This window comes from Hypanus sabinus, chromosome 14 (genome assembly GCF_030144855.1).
Source record: "Hypanus sabinus isolate sHypSab1 chromosome 14, sHypSab1.hap1, whole genome shotgun sequence".
In the NCBI taxonomy this organism is placed as follows: Eukaryota; Metazoa; Chordata; class Chondrichthyes; order Myliobatiformes; family Dasyatidae; genus Hypanus; species Hypanus sabinus.
Window position 1 is genome coordinate 71,754,870 of NC_082719.1, and position 20,150 is coordinate 71,775,019.

The following is a 20,150-nucleotide window of genomic DNA, read 5'->3' on the forward strand; positions in this document are numbered from 1 at the left end:
GATTGTGCCGGAGGATTGGCGTATTGCTCATGTGGTTCCATTGTTTAAAAAGGGTTCTAGAAGGAAGCCTAGCAATTATAGACCTGTCAGTTTGACATCAGTGGTGGGTAAATTAATGGAAAGTATTCTTAGAGATAGTATTTATAATTATCTGGATAGACGGGATCTGATTAGAAGTAGCCAGCATGGATTTGTGCGTGGAAGGTCATGTTTGACAAACCTTATTGAATTTTTTGAAGAAGTTACGAGGAATGTTGACGAGGGTAAGGCAGTGGATGTAGTCTATATGGACTTCAGCAAAGCCTTTGACAAAGTTCCACATGGAAGGTTAGTTAAGAAGGTTCAGTCGTTAGGTATTAATGCTGGAGTAATAAAATGGATTCAACAGTGGCTAGATGGGAGATGCCAGAGAGTAGTGGTGGATAATTGTTTATCGGGATGGAGGCCGGTGACTAGCGGGGTGCCTCAGGGAACTGTTTTGGGCCCAATGTTGTTTGTAATATACATAAATGATCTGGATGATGGGGTGGTAAATTGGATTAGTAAGTATGCCGATGATACTAAGGTAGGAGGTGTTGTGGATAATGAGGTGGATTTTCAAAGCTTGCAGGGAGATTTATGCCGGTTAGAAGAATGGGCCGGTTAGAAGTGAGGTTCTACATTTTGGCAGGAATAATCCAAATAGAACATACAGAGTAAATGGTAGGGCATTGAGGAATGCAGAGGAACAGAGAGATCTAGGAATAACTGTACATAGTTCCCTGAAAGTGGAATCTCATGTAGATAGGGTGGTGAAGAGGGCTTTTGGAACGCTGGCCTTTATAAATCAAAGCATTGAGTACAGAAGTTGGGATGTAATGCTAAAGTTGTACAAGGCATTGGTAAGGCCAAATTTGGAATATTGTGTGCAGTTCTGGTCACCGAATTATAGGAAAGATATCAATAAATTAGAGAGAGTGCAGAGACGATTTACTAGGATGTTACCTGGGTTTCAGCAATTAAGTTACAGAGAAAGGTTGAACAAGTTAGGTCTCTATTCATTGGAGCGTAGAAGGTTGAGGGGGGATTTGATCGAGGTATTTAAAATTTTGAGAGGGATAGATAGAGTTGACGTGAACAGGCTGTTTCCATTGAGAGTAGGGGAGATTCAAACTAGAGGACATGATTTGAGAGTTAGGGGGCAGAAGTTTAAGGGAAACACGAGGGGGTATTTCTTTACTCAAAGAGTGATAGCTGTGTGGAATGAACTTCCTGTAGAAGTAGTAGAGGCCAGTTCAGTTGTGTCATTTAAGGTAAAATTGGATAGGTATATGGACAGGAAAGGAGTAAAGGGTTATGGGCTGAGTGCGGGTAGGTGGGACTAGGTGAGATTAAGGGTTCGGCACGGATTAGGAGGGCCGAGATGGCCTGTTTCCATGCTGTGATTGTTATATGGTTATATATGGTTATAAGAATTTACTTCCACTACATCTTGTATGGTGCAAGACATTTACATTTAAGTTGTAGACATTTGAACTCTGCAAATAGATAAAGTTAAATAGAATGAGTGAGCAAAAGCTTGGCAAATAGACCCCAATATGGGTAATTGTGAAGTTAGGCATTTCAAACCTTAAGGCAAGCGATACTCTTAATGGGAAAAAGAGTGCAGATGAGCAAACTGAGTGGATCTAGGTGTCCTGGTACATGGGTTGGAAACTGGTAATAGGCAGGTCCAGCAAGCAGCTTGAATGGCAAATGGCGTATTGATCCTGCGTTGCAAAATGGCTGGAGCTCAGAAATGGGGAAATCTAGTTTCAGGAGGACGACTAAAGTGAGGCTAGGACCATCCAGGGATAAAAGAAAAAAAAACACGCATGGAGTAGATGAAGTAGGGGAGGTTCTTAGTGAATACTTTGCTTCAGTATTCACCAGTGAGAGGGACCTTGATAAATGTAAGGATCTTGATGATTGCCACCTTCCATTACAACAAAGCTACATTGACTAAACCTATGCTTCTCCAAATCCTCATAAATCCCATCTCAGAGTATCCTCTCCAATAGTTTGCCCACCAATGATTTAAGACTGACAAGTCTACAATTCCCAGAATTATCTTTTTTGATTTTCCTGAACAAAGGAGTAACATTTGCCACTCTCCAATCTTCTATTACTATTCCTGTGGCTGGTAAGGCTGCAAAGATGATCACCAACAACGCAGCTTCCCATAGCTTCCCTAGCTTCCCATTATAACCTGGAGTATATCCTGTTTGGGGACTTATCTATCCTACATTTTTCAAAAGATCCAACAACTCCAGCACCTCTTCTGCAGGGGACCACTGCTCAATACAAGAGGACATGACTTTAAGTTAAGGGGTGCTAAATTTAAAGGGGGATATTAGAGGAAGGTTTTTACCCAGAGAGTGGTTGGTGTGTGGAATGCACTGCCTGAGTCAGTGGTGGAGGCAGATACACTAGTGAAGTTTAAGAGACTATTAGACAGGTATATGGAGGAATTTAAGGTGGAGGTTTGTATGGGAGGCAGGGATTAAGTGTTGGCACAACATTGTGGGCTGGAGCGCCTGTACTGTGCTGTATTGTTCTATGTTCTATGTTCCACAATTCATCTTTCTTAACCTCAACATGTTCCAGACCAATAGCCTGTTCTATGCTGATCTCACATTTGCCTTAGTTCCTCTCACTGGTGAGTACTGAAGCAAAGTATTTATTAAGGACCTCCCTACCTCCTCTGACTCTAGGCACATGCTTCCTCTTTTATCCCTGATTGGTCCTACCCTCACTCTAGTTATTCAGTGTACATGAAGTCAGACGCTTTCTGTATTTGACTTCAAACCACATTGACTCAGCAACTGTTCCCTCCATGACGTCCTCCTTTTCTGCAGCTGTTATATTATCCATGATTAGCAATGCCACCCCTACCCACCATTTTTCACCTCCCTGCCTGGCCCTGGCCATAGAAATATTATGCTAATTTTTGTATCATAAGTTAGATTGAATCTCTTTATGCTTTGCAAAATGCTAATGAACATGTTTTCTATAATATAATGCCCATCGAAATTTCATTCTTTTCTTTGAACCAAGACTCCACAAGACAATGAGCCAAAATAGACTCATTATTATATCTACATTTCAAATCCAAAGCAATAGAAATCACTGCTTTAAATATGAATGAATATCAACAGATCTCTTAATGAATGCTGAAGAATGGTAAGGATACTAGTAATGGATTTGCATTTAAAAATTTGATCCACAGTTGGCTGTGGTTATTTTACCAAACTGAAAGCAAATAACCTACATTGAATTATTTTTTTAACATACTTCACATTCTTTTTATAGGTACTAAGACATTTAGAATATCATAGTAACAAACTAACACCTTGATGCCAGCTGAAGGCATGTATAGTCTGCACTTACCAGAAAATTTCCAGCTATATATGTCAGCAGGAACAGCGGGAGACAGAAGTAGATCTTTGAACAACGCATACAATCATATAATGGTTCTATCCACTCTCCACATAAAATTCGAAACACCATTATAAAGGAATTGTAAAAGCCTCTGAAATTCCATCTTGGTATTCTATTTCCAGCAAATGCCTCCTGTAACATAACATAATATCACATAAAAAAGATTTGATGAGTGAAAAACAGTGAGCAGGGACAGGTGAAATATTCATCTTGTTCCATAAAGGTTATATAATAGTCTACTGAATCTAAAAATATGAAACATGAACCTTTAGAAAATAAAAAAAGACATTGTTGTTTTCCATTGTATGTTTTGTTAACATCTTTTATTGTTATGGGAATTATTCTTGGCAGTACAAGTGGATAAACAATGATCATATTTACAACTATGCTTTCCATGCTATAGTTATATTAGCATGATTAAATTGTGTAAATACTCCTTTTACAACTGAATCATAAAGCCAAATAGCACAGAACCATATCATTTGGCTCAACTCATCCACAACGACTAAGATGCCCATCTAAATAAATCATATTTTCCTGCATTTGACCCATATCCTTGTATTTCTTTCCCATGCATGTATCCATCAAAATAATGTTTAAGCACTGTGTTTTGATCTAACACATGCCCCTTTCCCCCACCATCTCTTTGACAGCTTGTTCTATATTCCCACTATACTCTGTGGAAAAACTTGTCACTCAAATCTCTTTTAAATATTTTCCCTCTCTAATTGAACCTACATGCTTGAATTTTAGACTCTTCTCCCCTTTGGAAAGGATTCTATCCATCTATACCCCATATAATTTTATTGACCTCTATAATGTCATTTTACATCCTGCATTCCATTGAGAACCATCCCAGCCTTTTGCAATATCTCTTTGTAACTAAAGCTCTCCATTCCAGGCAAATCTTGCTGAATCTCTTTTCCACTTTTTATAATCCTACACACCCTTTCTATAATGTGATGACGAGAAATGCATGTAGTTTTCCAGATGTGATCCAACCAATATCTTGAAACAGCTGCAATATGATGTCCAACTTTTACACTCAATACTCCTATCTATGAAGGCAAGCAAACTAAACACTTTCTTCATGACCCCATCTACTTAGATGACCCAACATGCATCACATCACATTTGTCAAGATTAAATTTCATCTGCTACTATTCCACCCAACTTTTCAGCTGATCTATATCCCTCTGTATGTCCCCAAAATCTTTTCTACCTACAATTACAACTATCTATTTTGTCAGTTAACTTACTTATCAGACCATGGACATCCTTATTCAGGACATTCACATATATGACTGACCACAAAGGTCCCGGCACTAACATTCACAATATGACTGGTTACAAAATTCCAGTCAGGAAAACAACCTTCCACTAATACCCTCTGCCTCCTATCACCAAGCTGGTTTTGGATTCTTTTTGACTTCAGGTACCATGTGCCCCAATGTGCTGGGCCACCCTAATGCTTAAGGCCTTGTCAGAAGGAAATTTTCAATTGTCTGTATGCATTGCTCATATAGTAAGAGTAAACTCAAGGTTATAAATGTACTTTTTTTTAAAAAAAGAAAAAAACACTATGAATGATCTGAAATTACACTTTTGGATTATTAGTGGGATGCTGTTTTGAAAATCCTCTAAATATTATGAGATATCTCTACTTTCAAAATTGTTTGCTTCCCATGGGTAACAGAACTAGTATGAATCATTGACATATGATAATGGTATGATCATTTTATTTTTTTTCTACAGTTTCTAATTTATTATCAGCTTTTCTGCAACCTGATATCCTATTGATGCTGTTTAAGTTAAGACATAAGGAATGCCATGATCTCAAAGAACTCTTGTGGAATTGCATGCAATGACAAAAGAAGTGAACCAAACAAAATGGGGATAAACAGACACAAGGGGATAGAAATTGTCAAGTGTTCTTTGTTGTATATTATTGTATGGTGTTTACATGACATGCTGATGATCATTTTGATTGACGTCCTAGACCCAGGGTCATTACTGAACCAATGTTACATAATTTTCTTTGCACAAAGTGCAAGGGACAAGTAGGGGGATGGTGGATGAATGGTATGGCTGATGAAGAAACATCTAGCAGTGATACAGGTAGGTCCAATTGGGGCCAAAGAGCTTGATTTCAGATTGAGGTGAGAGTGATTGCCCTTTTCATCAAGGCAGTAATTGAATAACATTGTATCAAGGGTACCTAATAAAATCGATCTAGAGAACTCAAAGGGTGATGTCTTTTGCACCACCATTCCAGTGGTGCAAATCATAACTCACAGAAAAGAAGATGGATACTGTTGTCAGAGGCCAATCATCTCAGCCAAGTGACGTCACTGCAAGTGCAATGTCAACCTTCAGGCTTTTAAATTAAAATAAATTCAGATTAAATTAATAGAAATATCAGAATCAGATTTAATATCACTGGGATAAGTCATGAGATTGGTTAACTTTACAGCAGCACTACAATGAAATACGTGATAAATATTTAAGTAATGCAAAAAACAGAAATTAAAAAAACATAGTGAGATAGAGTTCATGGGTTCAAAGTCCATCTAAAAATCAGATGGCAAAGGGGAAGAAGCTGTTCCTGAATCATTGAGTGTGTGCCTTCAGGCTTCTGTACCTCTTTCCTGATGGCAACAATGAGAAGAGGGCATTTCCTGGGTGGTAGGGATCCTTAATGATCCACCTGCTCCTTGAAGATGTTTTGGATACTGCGGAGGCTAGTACCTGTGATAGAGTGACAAATTTATGCAGTAAATCCAAGCTGACTTCAAAAGTTAACTCTCTAAGCCCTGATATCAAAGCTCTTCTGAACTGCTCTGAGCTTTACCTCCTCTAACACTGATGCACCATCAATAACTCTCAGAGACGTGAGGCGAGATATAGGCTTTTATTGGCTGGAAGAAAGAACAAGCAGCAATTGACCACCACACTACATCCTGGAGACTGAGGCCGGGGCTGTGTCTCCAATCGCCTTTATACCGGGGTCCGTGGGAGGAGCCACAGGAGCAGTCAGCAGGGGGGACGTGTCCAGACAAGTATATGTAGTTCACCACAAACACTTAACTAAGCCCTTCACTAGGTGAATCTATTTAGATGCTGACAACACAGGACACTGTGAGATGTTCACTTGAGGATGCATGACCAGCCCAGCTTAGCAACACCCTTCAGGATACGCAGAGCAGCAAAACCCACCATTGCATGTTACAAAACTGTATCTTTATAAAATCTTTAATTAATTTGTAGCACATAGCAATGAAATAGATATACAATCAGAAACAAACCTGGTTCAAAAACATACAGAAGAATTAAGACTTTGTAATATACTTACTTTATTTTCATAATCGTGCCCAACAAGCTGCATTCCTATTACAGTGAATATATAAATGACTATGATGACGATAAGTGTCAGATTTCCCATCTCTTTCAATGATTTGAATATGATGTTAATTAATGTATTTAGCGTTTTCCAATTCTTTGCCAATTTAAAAACTCTTAGCTGTGTTTAAAAGAAAACAACAAATATGACACATTCAAATTTTGGAAGAAGAGACAGTTGATAATGTTATTTTCCAATTTTACCGATGAAATAATTTCTCCAAGTTGGATGTTTATAACCTTTCTGTGTTCAATGGTGGGGTGGGGTGGGGGGGGGGGGTCTGCAAAAAGCAATACGCATTACGTCCTTATCTTACTGTGTTCATAAGAAGAAGTGACATTTCTAAGGATTTTTAAATATTCTTTATCAAAACTGGGGTGACTACGTACTCAAAATGTTATTTCTCTTTTGTATTTTTAACCTATTGATCATCTCCTTTGTTGTGTCCACAGATCTTGCAGGCACAGAAAGCAAATTGGGAAACTACGATAAACAGATTGTGCTGAAAGTTTGGAAATGATATGTCATAGAACATAGAACAATACAGCTCCGTACAGGCCCCTTGGCCCACAATGTTGTGCTGACCCTCAAACCCTGCCTTCCATATAACCCCCCACCTTAAACTCCTCCATATACCTGTCTAGTAGTCCCTTAAATTTCACTAATGTATCTGCCTCCACCACTGACTTAGGCAGTGCATTCCACGCACCAACCACTCTCTGAGTGAAAAAACCTTCCTCTAATATCCCCCTTGAACTTTCCACCCCTTACCTTAAAGCCATGTACTCTTCTACTGAGCAGTGTTGCCCTGGGGAAGAGGTGCTTGCTGTCCTCTCTATCTATTCCTCTTACTATTTTGTATACCTCTATCATGTCTCCTCTCATCCTCCTTCTCTCCAGAGAGTAAAGCCCTAGTTCCCTTAATCTCTGATCATAATGCATACTTTCTAAACCAGGCAGCATCCTGTTAAATTTCCTCTGTACCCTTTCCAATGCTTCCACATCCTTCTTATACTGAGGCGACCAGAATTGTACTCCAAGTGTGGCCTAACCAGAGTCTTATAGAGCGGCATCATTAACCCGCGACACTTAAACTCTGTTCCTCGACTTAAGAAAGCTAACACACCATAAGCTTTTTTAACTACCCTATCTATCTGTGAGGCAACTTTCAGGGATCTGTGGACATGTACCCCCAGATCCCTCTGCTCCTCCACACTCCCAAGTATCCTGTCATTTACTTTGTACTCTGCCTTGGAGTTTGTCCTTCCAAAATGTACCACCTCACACTTCTCCGGGTTGAACTCCATCTGCCACTTCTCAGCCCACTTCTGCATTCTATCAATGTCTCTCTGCAGTCTTTGACAATCCTCAACACTGTCCACAACATCACTACCCTTAGTGTCATCTGCAAACTTGCCAACCCACCCTTCTACTCCCACATCCAGGTTACAGAGAAAGTGCAGTGCAGGTAGATGACAACTGAATTGAATAGAATTGACTTTATTTCTTACATCCTTCACATACGGGAGGAGTGAAATTCTTTATGTTACGTCTCCGTCTAAATGTGCAAATGTGCATAGTAATTTATAATAAATACAACGGTCAATGTAACATAGAAATACACTCAAATCAGCATGAGTTAATCAGTCTGATGGCCTGGTGGAAGAAGCTGTCCCGGAGCCTGTTGGTTCTGGCTTTTATGCTGTGGTACCACTTCCCGGATGGTAGCAGCTGGAATAGATTGTGGTTGGGGTGACTTTTTACACACCTGTCTTTGTAAATGTCCTGAATCATGGGAGGTTCACAACAGATGTGCTGGGACATCTGCAGAATCCTGCCATTAAGGGATGTACAGTTCCCATACCAGGCAGTGATGCAGCCAGTCAAGGTGCTCTCAATTTTGCCCCTGTGGAAAGTTTTTAGGATTTTGGGGCCCATACCAAATTTTCTCAACCATCTGAGGTGAAAGAGGTGCTGTTGTGTCTTTTTCACCACACAGCTAGTGTGTACAGATCACGTGAGATGCAAGGATCATGATTGGAAGTCAAGAACATACAAGACGTCAATTAAAAATAGTGAGATTGAAGCTGTCCTTCAGCCTGGTACTAATGCTGCTTATTTCCCACACACATAGCATGAGGATAAAAGGATCCAAGCTAGCAAAGCTTTAAGTCAGTTGTTTCCAAGGCTGAATGGTTGGCCAACTTCATCAGATCACCTATGGAACCAAACACATTGGTATAATCTCATGAGCAAACACGAGGAAATCTGTAGATTCAAACAACACACACAAAATGCTGGTGGAACACAGCACGTCAGTCCTGACGAAGGGTCTCGGCCCAAAACGTCAACAGTGCTTCTCCTTATAGATGCTGCCTGGCCTGCTGTGTTCCACCAGCATTTTGTGTGTGTTGATGTAATCTCATGGCTGACGTCGCAAGCTATATTAACTGTAAGAAATTTGCAGAGATATTCTGAGTGCTGTAGCGCGAGCTCAGATAATGTTACCCAAGATCAGTTTCTCTCCATTGAAGTTCACTCATGCCTCACTTCAAAAGGGTCTCTTGAGTACCAACAGATTATCAGAATTGCTGAAGCACCACACAAGGAAATGGCATGAGGTGTGTGGTGTACAAAGCTGTTTTCTCAGGATGGCTGTACTCATATTCCTACTATTGCTGCTCTGTCAGTGCCCTCGCTGTTGTGTGAATGCCAGTCAGTCCAGACTGCTGCAGCCTGGGCTAAGATGATGGAGCAAATCTTCAAATTAAAAGCTGAGAGTTCTATCTGGATTGCTGATCTCCAAAATGTAAAGTTCAAAGTAAATATATTATCGCAGTACATATATGTCACCATATACAACCCTGAGATTTGTTTTCTTGCGTGCTTACTCAATAAATCTAATAATCATAATCATAGAATCATAGAAATCTACTGCACATTACAGGCCCTTTGGCCCACTATGTTGTGTCAACCATGTATCCAACTCCAGAAACTGCCTAGAAGTATCGTACTGCTTTATAACCCTCTATTTCTCTAAGCTCCATGTACCTATCTAAAAATCTCTTAAAAGAGCCTATTGTGTCGTCCTCTACCACTGTTGCTGGCAGTGCATGCCATACATCCACCATTCTCTGCACAAAAAACCTATCCCTGACATCTCCCTTGTACCTACTTCCAAGCAACTGAAAACGATGTCCCTTCATGTTAGCCATTTCAGCCCTGGGGGAAATCCTCTGGCTATCCACACGATCAATGCCTCTCATCAGCTTATACACCTCTATCAGGTCATCTCTCATTCTCCGTCACTCCAAGAAGAAAAGATCAAGTTCATTCAACCTATTCTCAAAAGGCACACTCTCCAGTCCAGGCAACATCCTTGTAAATCTCCTCTGCATCCTTCCTGTAGTGAGGTGACCAGAACTGAACACAGTAATAGGGTCAATGAAAGATCATATCCAACTGGGTGGACAACCTGTTATGCAAATACAATAAAATATATAAATGAGCAATAAATATCAAGAACATGAAATGAAGAGTCCTTGAAAGTGGGTTCATTAGTTGTGCGAACAGTTCAGTGATGGGGCAAGTGATGTTGAGTGAAGTTATCCCCTCTGGTTCAAGAGCCTGATGGTTGATGGGTAATAACTGTTCCTGAACCCGGTGATGTAAGTCCTGAAGCTCCTGTACATTCTTCCTAATAGTAGCAGCGAGAAGAGAGCATGACCTGGGTGGTGGGGGTCACTGATGATGGATGCTCTATGTAGATGTGCTCAATGTTGGGGAGGGCTTTATCCATGATGGACTGGGATATATCCATTACTTTTTGTAGGATTTTCTGTTCAAGGGAAATGATGTTTCCATACCAGGCTCTGATACAGCCAGTTAGTATACTCTCCGCTACATATCTATAGGAGTTTGTCACATGTTACATGTTATTACAAAAGCATTTGACACTGTGTTAATTCTCTGAAGAAAACCTGGCAAGTTATCAGTATTCTAGTGGAGTTCTGAATATTGAAGCAGAGGCATACACCTCCAACAAGGACCGTAATTTTTTTTCTCTGTTTGGCATCAGGTCAATCTGAGTTGGAGCTGCATTGGTCAGGCATTTATGGGGCATTTACTGCTGAGCTGCTCACTTGGTAAACGTTAGCTCTATCCCCACAAACACTATATTTTAGCATTTGTCAACCAAGCACTGTTTTGAATCAGTTCGTGGGGTATAGATGTGCTGCAACAGGTAACATATAACAATCACAAATATATGTGCCTGGCTGACCAAGAAAAATTACTCCACTGCTTAATTGGTTTCTTGGTGAATACCCTGCTCTGGGGCAACAGCAGAGGGGCCAGTTAGGGCACTTGCTTGATTCTGTTTTGCTGAAATGAGTAAATGGTTGCTATCCTTGGTGGAGGAAATAAATAAGCAGGAGTTCCGTACCTTTTTATGCCATGGTGCCTTACCATTAACCGAGGGGTGCATAGACTTCTGGCTGAGAACCCCTGATTTCGGGGTCTGCTGCTTTTCACTAACCAATGCCATCTGATGATAGATGCTCACATGGATAGTAGGTAAGGACACAGTAAGGTTCAAATAAAATATCCAGAATGATGAACGGTTTGAAAACATCAATTTTCCAATAATCCTTTGTTATTATAGTGAATTTCTGTTATAGTCCCAGAAGAAGTCCACCAGAACAAAAACAATTTGGATAGGATCCAGATATTCCATATTTCAGTTTGAATTTGGTGATTCCTCCAAGGTCTTAATGGGGCAGAAACATTCCGTGAAACAATAACAAATGCCTTTGACATGGGAGAAGAGTGAATACTCAGGAATTCCAGTTTTCCAGCCTTTCTGGCTCAACATTGATACAGTGAGCACATATCTGATAACATTTCTGAGAGGAATAAAGCACAAAGCACCAGAGCTCACCTTGTCAACAGCGTTTGTTAGAATTTTGTGCCTCCTCAATACACTACCAAAGACTTATTCCTCTCAGCTCACCCCCCCCCCCCACCCGTTCACCAAGATAATACAGAATATTACTGGCAAAAGCTGAGGTAAGACTGCAAAAGAATTTTGAGGTCCTATGGTGTAAGCTGAAGAAAAAAAAACAATCCTAATGTGATTTGACAGCCTTTACAATTGAAGTATTAGCCAGCACCTTCAGGAGGGGAAAGAAAAACTATGAGGGAGTAAAAAAGTGTTTACTGCCATTTTCTGAGTAGATTGCCTATTTTTAGTTAGCATGTATCCTATCAAATAATGACATTGCCACATTTTATTTAATCACCAATATTTACATACCATGAATACAGCTTTTAAAACTATCTTCTTAAAATGCAGCTTCATTAGATTTGTAATTGTAACAGTGCATTTTGTAATAACTAATAAAATAAAAATGTACCTACCATTCTCAGTGATCTTATCATGGAAAGTTTAAGTGTTGGAATATTTATTGTGGAGAGTACCCACTCTAAGCAAGTCAGAAGAACAATGATAAAATCAAATGCATTCCATCCATTTCTAAAATAGGGTAGAGGATTTAGTGCTGTCACCTTCAAAATAGCTTCTATTATAAAAATAATTGATAAAACCTAAAAACAAATGAGAAACAGTTGTTAATAATCAGTAACAAATCTAGATATAATAGGTGCAATCATAATTCAATGAATAAATAACTTGGAAAATACAATTCATGTCAAAAAACCTCCACCTCTGCACTATTTTAATAAAGATTTATTAAAGTAATATTACAAATAGTTGTTTTCACAAATCTTTTCGTTCTTGAAACAGAAGTATGTATTTACTGATTTGTACCTTGTTATCTCCAAATCTTCTGTGGACTGAAAGCTCACTGAAAATTAATTAATGCATTAACAAAGTACAAATAGTGTATGAGAATTAAGTGACTGACTTGCTAGGCTCTTGAACCTCTCAACCAATTTACACTACTTTGTCCATAAGAGCAATTCACTCTTGTTATTTTTAAAAGCTTACTGCATAAGAAATCTCTAACTTGAAGGTATCTGTAAAAATGTGTTTTTGCGAGTGCAAATTTAGTTGACAATTGGTCAAATGAAGCAAGAGATCCTGAGATAAACAGGTCCCAAAAATACTTCATATCTAGTTCATCCCAATCCTTAAAGACTTTGTCAGTCATGGAAGGGATAAAAAAATAATTAAGGAGAATGTGAGATGATAATGAAAAATTCGCTAAACCAAAAAATTTTCTAAATTGAGACCAGATCCTTAAAGTTTGCTTAACAATTATGTTATCTGTTGTTTTATTTGCTGAAAAAGAAGAGTATGATCCAAGAAGAGAGACAATAGAGGAATTTTTTATAGAATTAACTTCTAAGGAGACCCATGATGGGCAATCTTTACGATAAATATAATGGGACCAAAAAGTAATATTACTTATATTGGCAGCCCAATAGTAAAACCTAAAATTGGGTAGGGCAAATCCACCCATCTCTTTATTTCTTTGTAGGTAAACTTTACTTAAATGAGCTTGTTTGGTATTATTGCAAATGAAGATATAACTTTAAATACTCCTAACCTACAGGTTTTAGTTTTTACCTCTCTTTTAGCAAGGAGAGCAATCTTGCTCAAATGGAAGGAGTCTACCCCTCCTACACACCTTCAATGGCTACGTGATATTATGTCTTATTTGAATTTAGAAAAGATCCGCTGCTCAGTCTTAAATTCAAAACAATCTTTTTATATCTGGGGACCTTTCCTAAATTACTTTTCTAATTTATGAAGTTTAACAGTGCACAGACTTTTATGTATATTTTTATCTTCTCTTAAGCGAATACGTTTTTTTTCTAATTATCCATTATCATCCATCAGCTTTTTTCTTTGGTAGTTGGTAAGGGGTTGACTTTTTTTTATATCAAAATTTCTTTTATGATGTATGACGTATCTTTAAATTTTTGATTACAGTGGTATACCTTTATGTGATATGCTACAACATTTTGATCAATTTTATTACAATATATGAATGTACACAATTTATGTTGAGATGTATCTATGTGTTCCACTCTGTAAATCTTGTTTTTTTTTCTGAATAAAAATATTGTAAAAAGAAAAGACCATGACCATGACCATGACCATAAAGTGTTATGCATGGTTGTTAGGAGTGCAAGGATGTTTTACCAACATGATAGGTGACAATGAATTGGTAATAAAGCAGTTCATCCTGAAATTAAACAACTCTGAAGTCTCAAACGTTTATGTTCTTGGAAATATTAGCAATTTCAGTTTTTAATATGATTTCCTCTTCTCTCCAGCCTCTGCTTATTCTCTCTCTTAACTACTTCTTCCATCTTCATCTTTTCTGTTTTTATATCTGCCTCATTTAATCCTTTCCTATGACAGTTCCTCCCAATTTATATATCTCTCTTTATATCACTCTTTATATCTGGCAAATCCAGAATGTTATTGATTAAAAGGTGGAGATAATATTGTAGCTAATGAGGACCACTTCAAAATGCTTTTCTCTAGCAAAATCCATCCCATTTCTCATTTTATCATTTTATATTTTCAATCCATTGACAGAAATCTTTCTTATATTTATTAAAGTTATAAATTTAATGTGTAATCCTTTCAGTATAAAATTGATGATAAATTCACAATATTAAAAATATCAACATTTTAAATCTGAGACACAACTGGCTGACAGTCAATGTCAAATGTGTGTAAACAGTTGAAGCCAGGAACGAATCAAGGTGAAGCCTGTATGAGGTAGTAATACTTAAAAGTGTGATCTTATCCAGACTTTATAATAAACCTCATGCCTAAAGCTCAAAATCTTTAAAGCAAATATCTGCAATGGCATTTTGTAAAACATTCCATCCTGCCTCCTAATGAAATATGAAATGATATAATGATAATGAAATGCTAATGGAAATGTTAGTTAATGGGCTGTTTAGTTTTTGCCACCAGTTTTTTACAATTTGTATTTTTCTGCAAAGGTTCTTCTGATACATAGATAGCTATGCAAGACAAAATCATGTATGACTTAATTTGAACTGTCAGTCTGGCTTGATTTATTGAATTATATTCAAGCTAATACTTGAGTACTTATCAAATTTCCCATAGCTTTTCTCATCTGAAAAATGGACGGGCGGGGGGAAGGGGAAGGGTCGACGTAGGTAAAAACTAGAATGTGGCAGCTGGCTGGAGTGGTGGGGTGTGGATTTATTGGGAATAGACGTTTTTCGCACATTTGGCAGCTAACACTATTTTCAGCATGTTCATGTAAAGCAGGCTGGAGACAACATGCACTTACATGCTGAGTCCTATCCTATTCTAAAAACTTGTTTGCAGGTGCAAGTACCTTGATCATACAGCATACGCACTCCAACTATTTAGTAAAAAATCATTCTGTCATTTGGTAGCCCTCTCCTGCTCCACAGTTGGCCTCCTCAGCTAGTTGCTCATTCTGGGTTTGTTTATAATGGGGTCACTGATATTCGCACCCTATAGGGGTTGGTGACTGTCTATCAGAGTAGGGGTGGAAGGCTGTAATGCTGGCTGGAGGTCTATGACCAGTGATGTTCTGTAAGGATCAATGTTGGAACCTGTGTTCTTTGTGATATAGCTCAATGACATGGATGAAAATGTAGATGGGTGGAATAGCAAGTTTGCAGATGACACCAAAATTGGTGGAGTTGTGGACTGTCTGAAGGACTAGCAAAGCATACTGCAGGATATAGATCAGTTACAAACAAGCACAGAGAAGTGGCAGATGAAGTTTAATCTCAGTGAGTGTGAGGTATTGTACTTTGGGAGGCTAAATGAAAGGAGAAAGTACACTAACCTGTTAATGTTAGGCTATTTAACAGCATTGAAGTACAGAGGGATCATGGAGTTCAGATTCACAGTTCACTGAGAGTGGATACACAAGTAGATGAGATGGTATATAAGGTATATAGTCCTTATTTTTTGGGGTGTTGAGTATAAAGGAAGGGAAATCATGCTGCAGCTATATAAAACTTCCATCAGACTGCACTTGGAATATTGTGCCTAGATCTGGAACGATGTGCAGACTGTGGAAAGGATAGAGAAGATGTTGTCTAGATTAAAGGGTATGAACTATAAGGAGGGTCATTCTCCTACAGTATCAGAGACTGAGGGGGAGACGAAAAAAAAAGTTTTTAAAATTCTGAGAGGCATGGATAGAGAAGACAGCCTGAATCTTTTTTCGGGGGGTAGAAATTTCAAACACCAGGTATACTTTAAAGGTTTGGGGGGGAACAATGTAAAGGCAATGTGAGGGGCAGTTTTTTAGACAGAGAGTGATAGGTGCCTGAAATGGGTGACTATGGATAACAGTGGAATCAGGCAGTTTGGCAGAATTTAAGAGGCTTTTACAAACCCCATTTCCAGAAAAGTTGGGATATTTTCCAAAATGCAATAAAAAAAAATCTGTGATATGCTAATTCACATGAACCTTTATTTAATTGACAAAAGTACAAAGAAAAGATTTTCAATAGTTTTACTGACCAACTTAATTGTATCTTGTAAATATACACAAATTTAGAATTTGATGGTTGCAACACACTCAACAAAAGTTGGGACAGAGTTAAAATAAGATTGAAAAGTGCACAGAATATTCAGGTAACTCCGGTTTGGAAGACTCCACATTAAACAGGCTAATTGGTAGCAGGTGAGGTATCATGACTGGGTATAAAAGTAGCATCCATCAAAGGCTCAGTCTTTGCAAGCAAGGATGGGTCGTGGCTCACCCCTTTGTGCCAAAATGCGTGAGAGAATTGTTAGTCAGTTCAAAAGGAACATTTCCCAATGCAAGATTGCAGAGAATTTAGGTCTTTCAGCATCTACAGTACATAATATTGTGAAAAGATTCAGAGAATTCAGAGACACCTCAGTGCGTAAAGGGCAAGGTTGGAAACCACTGTGTGATCTTCGAGCCCTCAGGCGGCACCGCCTAAGAAACCGTCATGCTACTGTGACAATTATAGGCACCTCGGCTCGGGAGTACTTTGGATAACCATTGTCACTTAACACAGTCCGTCGCTGCATCCAGAAATGCAACTTGAAACTGTATTACGCAAGGAGGAAGCCATACCCCAACTCTATGCAGAAATGCCAGAAAGCTCTCTGGGCCCGAGCTCATCTCAGATGGACCGAAAGACTGTGGAACTGTGTGCTGTGGTCAGATGAGTCCACATTTCAGCTAGTTTTCGGAAAAAACGGGCATTGAGTTCTCCGTGCCAAAGATGAAAACGACCATCCTGATTGTTATCAGCGAAAGGTGCAAAAGCCAGCATCTGTGATGGTATGGGGGTGCATCAGTGCCCACGGTATGGGTGAGTTGCATGTATGTGAAGGTACCATTGACTCCGAGGCATATATTAGGATTTTAGAGAGACATATGTTGCCATCAAGGTGACGTCTCTTCCTGGGACGTCCATGCTTATTTCAGCAGGACAATGCCAGACCACATTCTGCACGGGCTACAACAGCGTGGCTTTGTAGACACAGAGTGCGTGTGCTTGATTGGCCTGCTGCCTGTCCAGATCTATCTCCTATTGAAAATGTATGGCGCATCATGAAGAGGAGAATCAGACAACGGAGACCACGGACTGTTGAGCAGCTGAAGTCTTATGTCAAGCAAGAATGGACAAAATTTCCATTTGCTAATCTACTACAATTAGTATCCTCAGTTCTAAAATGATTAAAAAGTGTTATTAAAAAGAAAGGTGATGTAACACAATGGTAAACATGCCTCTGTCCCAACTTTTGTTGAGTGTGTTGCAGCCATCAAATTCTAAATTTGTGTATATTTACAAAATACAATTAAGTTGGTCAGTAAAAGTATTGAAAATCTTTTCTTTGTACTTTTGTCAGTTAAATAAAGGTTCACGTGAATTAACATATCACAGATTTTTGTTTTTATTGCATTTTGGAAAATATCCCAACTTTTCTGGAAATGGAGTTTGTAGTTAGACAAGTAGATATGAAAGGAATGGGGAAATTTGGATAATACACAGGAACAGGACAACTGACATCAAAGTCAGTACAACATTGTGGGCCAAGTGGCCTGTTTAGTGCTGTACTGTTTCATGTTCTCGAAGCCTTTATCTAGGGGTCAGCTTGACAAGATGATGCTGGCAAGGCCTCTATCCTTGCAGCTTAAGGTGAAACAAAGCTATAAAAAAAAGTAGTGTTTTAATACAGGAACTGAGAAAAGTACTGTGTTTACAAACATAAAACAGGTCTTATTTTGGCAAAGCAGTGTAAATGTTCTACTAAGAATTTCTGGTGGGCCCTCCAAGGTTATGGATGGGTTCCAAATTGCCTACATCTCAGCAGCTGCTGTTGTATAGATGGTGCAAGGCCAGGGAAAATCATCAGAAGAAATTTAGTGCAGCTACTATGTCCATTTTTTAGGAGGAGTACATTTGAAAGAAAATCACACTTCTATATTATTCAATGATTCAAGTCCAAGTTTTGACCTGGACCTCCAAGGTGGGGTTCATGTCTGTCTGTCAGAGAATAGGTTTAATGCATCTATTTTCCTACCTACTATTTATTACATCTCCTTGACACTGTTTGATGCAGGTTTTCCAGAGAAGGAAGTCTTGACAAACTTATGACAGTAACTACACCTAAGAGCATCATTTGGTCCCGGTTTCTGATCATCTGGGTGCTGGTATAGTTTCTGACATTCTTACAGACATCCACGAAAGCAGGAAAATGCTGAAAGAATGCAGACATTCTGGCTTTTATTGAATACTTTGATTATATAACATTTCTTGTGCTTATCTTTATGCAATACTTACCGTGTTCCCACTTTCTAATGAATGAGTATATGGTGCCTGATGGTAGTCTATTGACAACAATAGAGTATTTATTAGGATGCAGATAGTAATCACTCCTTCAAAAACTGGGTGTGAAACAACCATTATTAGATACTCCTGCAGTCTTAGGAATCCTGGACAACAGATCCAAGAACAGAACATTCGCCTCAGTCTTTTTTTCAAGGGGTTACATTTTGAATTCTTTTGGTTTTCAGTTTCTTCCTTGTCGCCTGCAGAAATGCATACAATATTAGAAAGTGTCATTTCAGAACGTATCAGATTATAAGCATGGAAACAGATATTCCTGAGCTATACAAAACAATTAGTAACTGTACATTCATTCCCAAATACCTGTTGCAGGATAGTAAAAGCAGTACATCCACAGTCATGGTACTGAAGGCAAAGAGATATGTCTGCAAATATCTGTCTCTGCAGTGACTTTAACAAAGCAGAGGACGACACATAGTATCTTTTGTACTCCCTCTTAAGAAATGTACATTACATCATCAGTAGAGAGGCACTTTATCAAATTAGACTTTTCTGATATCTGCACTGATAAATTTAGGTGAAAATAAAGCAATGCTACATGACACTTAATACACACAAAGGATTGAACTCATATATGAAGCTACTATGTGGAGAATATCGACACCATATTTTAGCTGACCTATAACTCAGAATCAGTTGTTAACTTGTTTTACTAATGTCCAGCATTCACGTAAATTAAGGGAACAATACACAGATGAGCAAAGGCAAAATAATAGGTATTGCATAATTTCAATGCAGCATCTTAGTTCAAAATATTGTAAACTACTTTGCTTGATAAAAGGTCATGGATATGTCTATTTTTCCCACACTATTGCAGACTGATTTGCTGAGGAGTTCCAGCATTATTCTGTCCTTATTTCAAATTTCTATTGTAGCACAGATAATCTTGGTTGCAAAAAAATAATTTACTTCTTTCAGCCAATCACCTTTTAAGGATTGTGATAAATTGCACTCTGGGCTGAAGAACATGCAATGAAAACCCCGGAAGCAGTCTGTGAGAAGCCCTTGAATACACCACAAATACCCATGTGTATAAAATGCTACACTCTGCAATGGATGCTTTTCATGGTTTAGAATCCTCTAAAAACAGATAATTTGCACTATTGGCAAGAGTAGGGTGGTGAAGAATCATAGCCATTAAAAATGACAATGTTAAAGATGCTTGATGACTACACTTGTTGATGGTAGACTGCTTCTGAAGTGCACAGATTAACATGGCACGTCTGAGGTATAGGCTTGAGTTAGAGAAAAATAGAGTCAGCTGCAAAAGTAGTTATGAGTGAAAAGACAACCCTATTTACTGTTTTAATAGTAGTCCAGTCCTCGGTTGATTGCATTGAAAATTTCAGTAGCTGTAACGAATTGTGGGAGCCCTTCTGTTTACACATCCATTGAATGGAAA

General features: G+C 38.6%; 1 protein-coding gene across 1 annotated transcript in view; it reads right to left on the reverse strand.

Annotated features, from left to right (window-relative positions):
• LOC132404505 (sodium channel protein type 4 subunit alpha A-like) overlaps nucleotides 1–20,150 on the reverse strand; it is a 161,428-nt gene that overhangs the window by 92,087 nt on the left and 49,191 nt on the right. Inside the window, exon 6 of the mRNA XM_059988659.1 lies at nucleotides 18,683–18,930. Coding sequence (XP_059844642.1) covers nucleotides 18,683–18,930 — 248 coding nt within the window. The remainder of the gene's footprint in view (nucleotides 1–18,682; nucleotides 18,931–20,150) is intronic.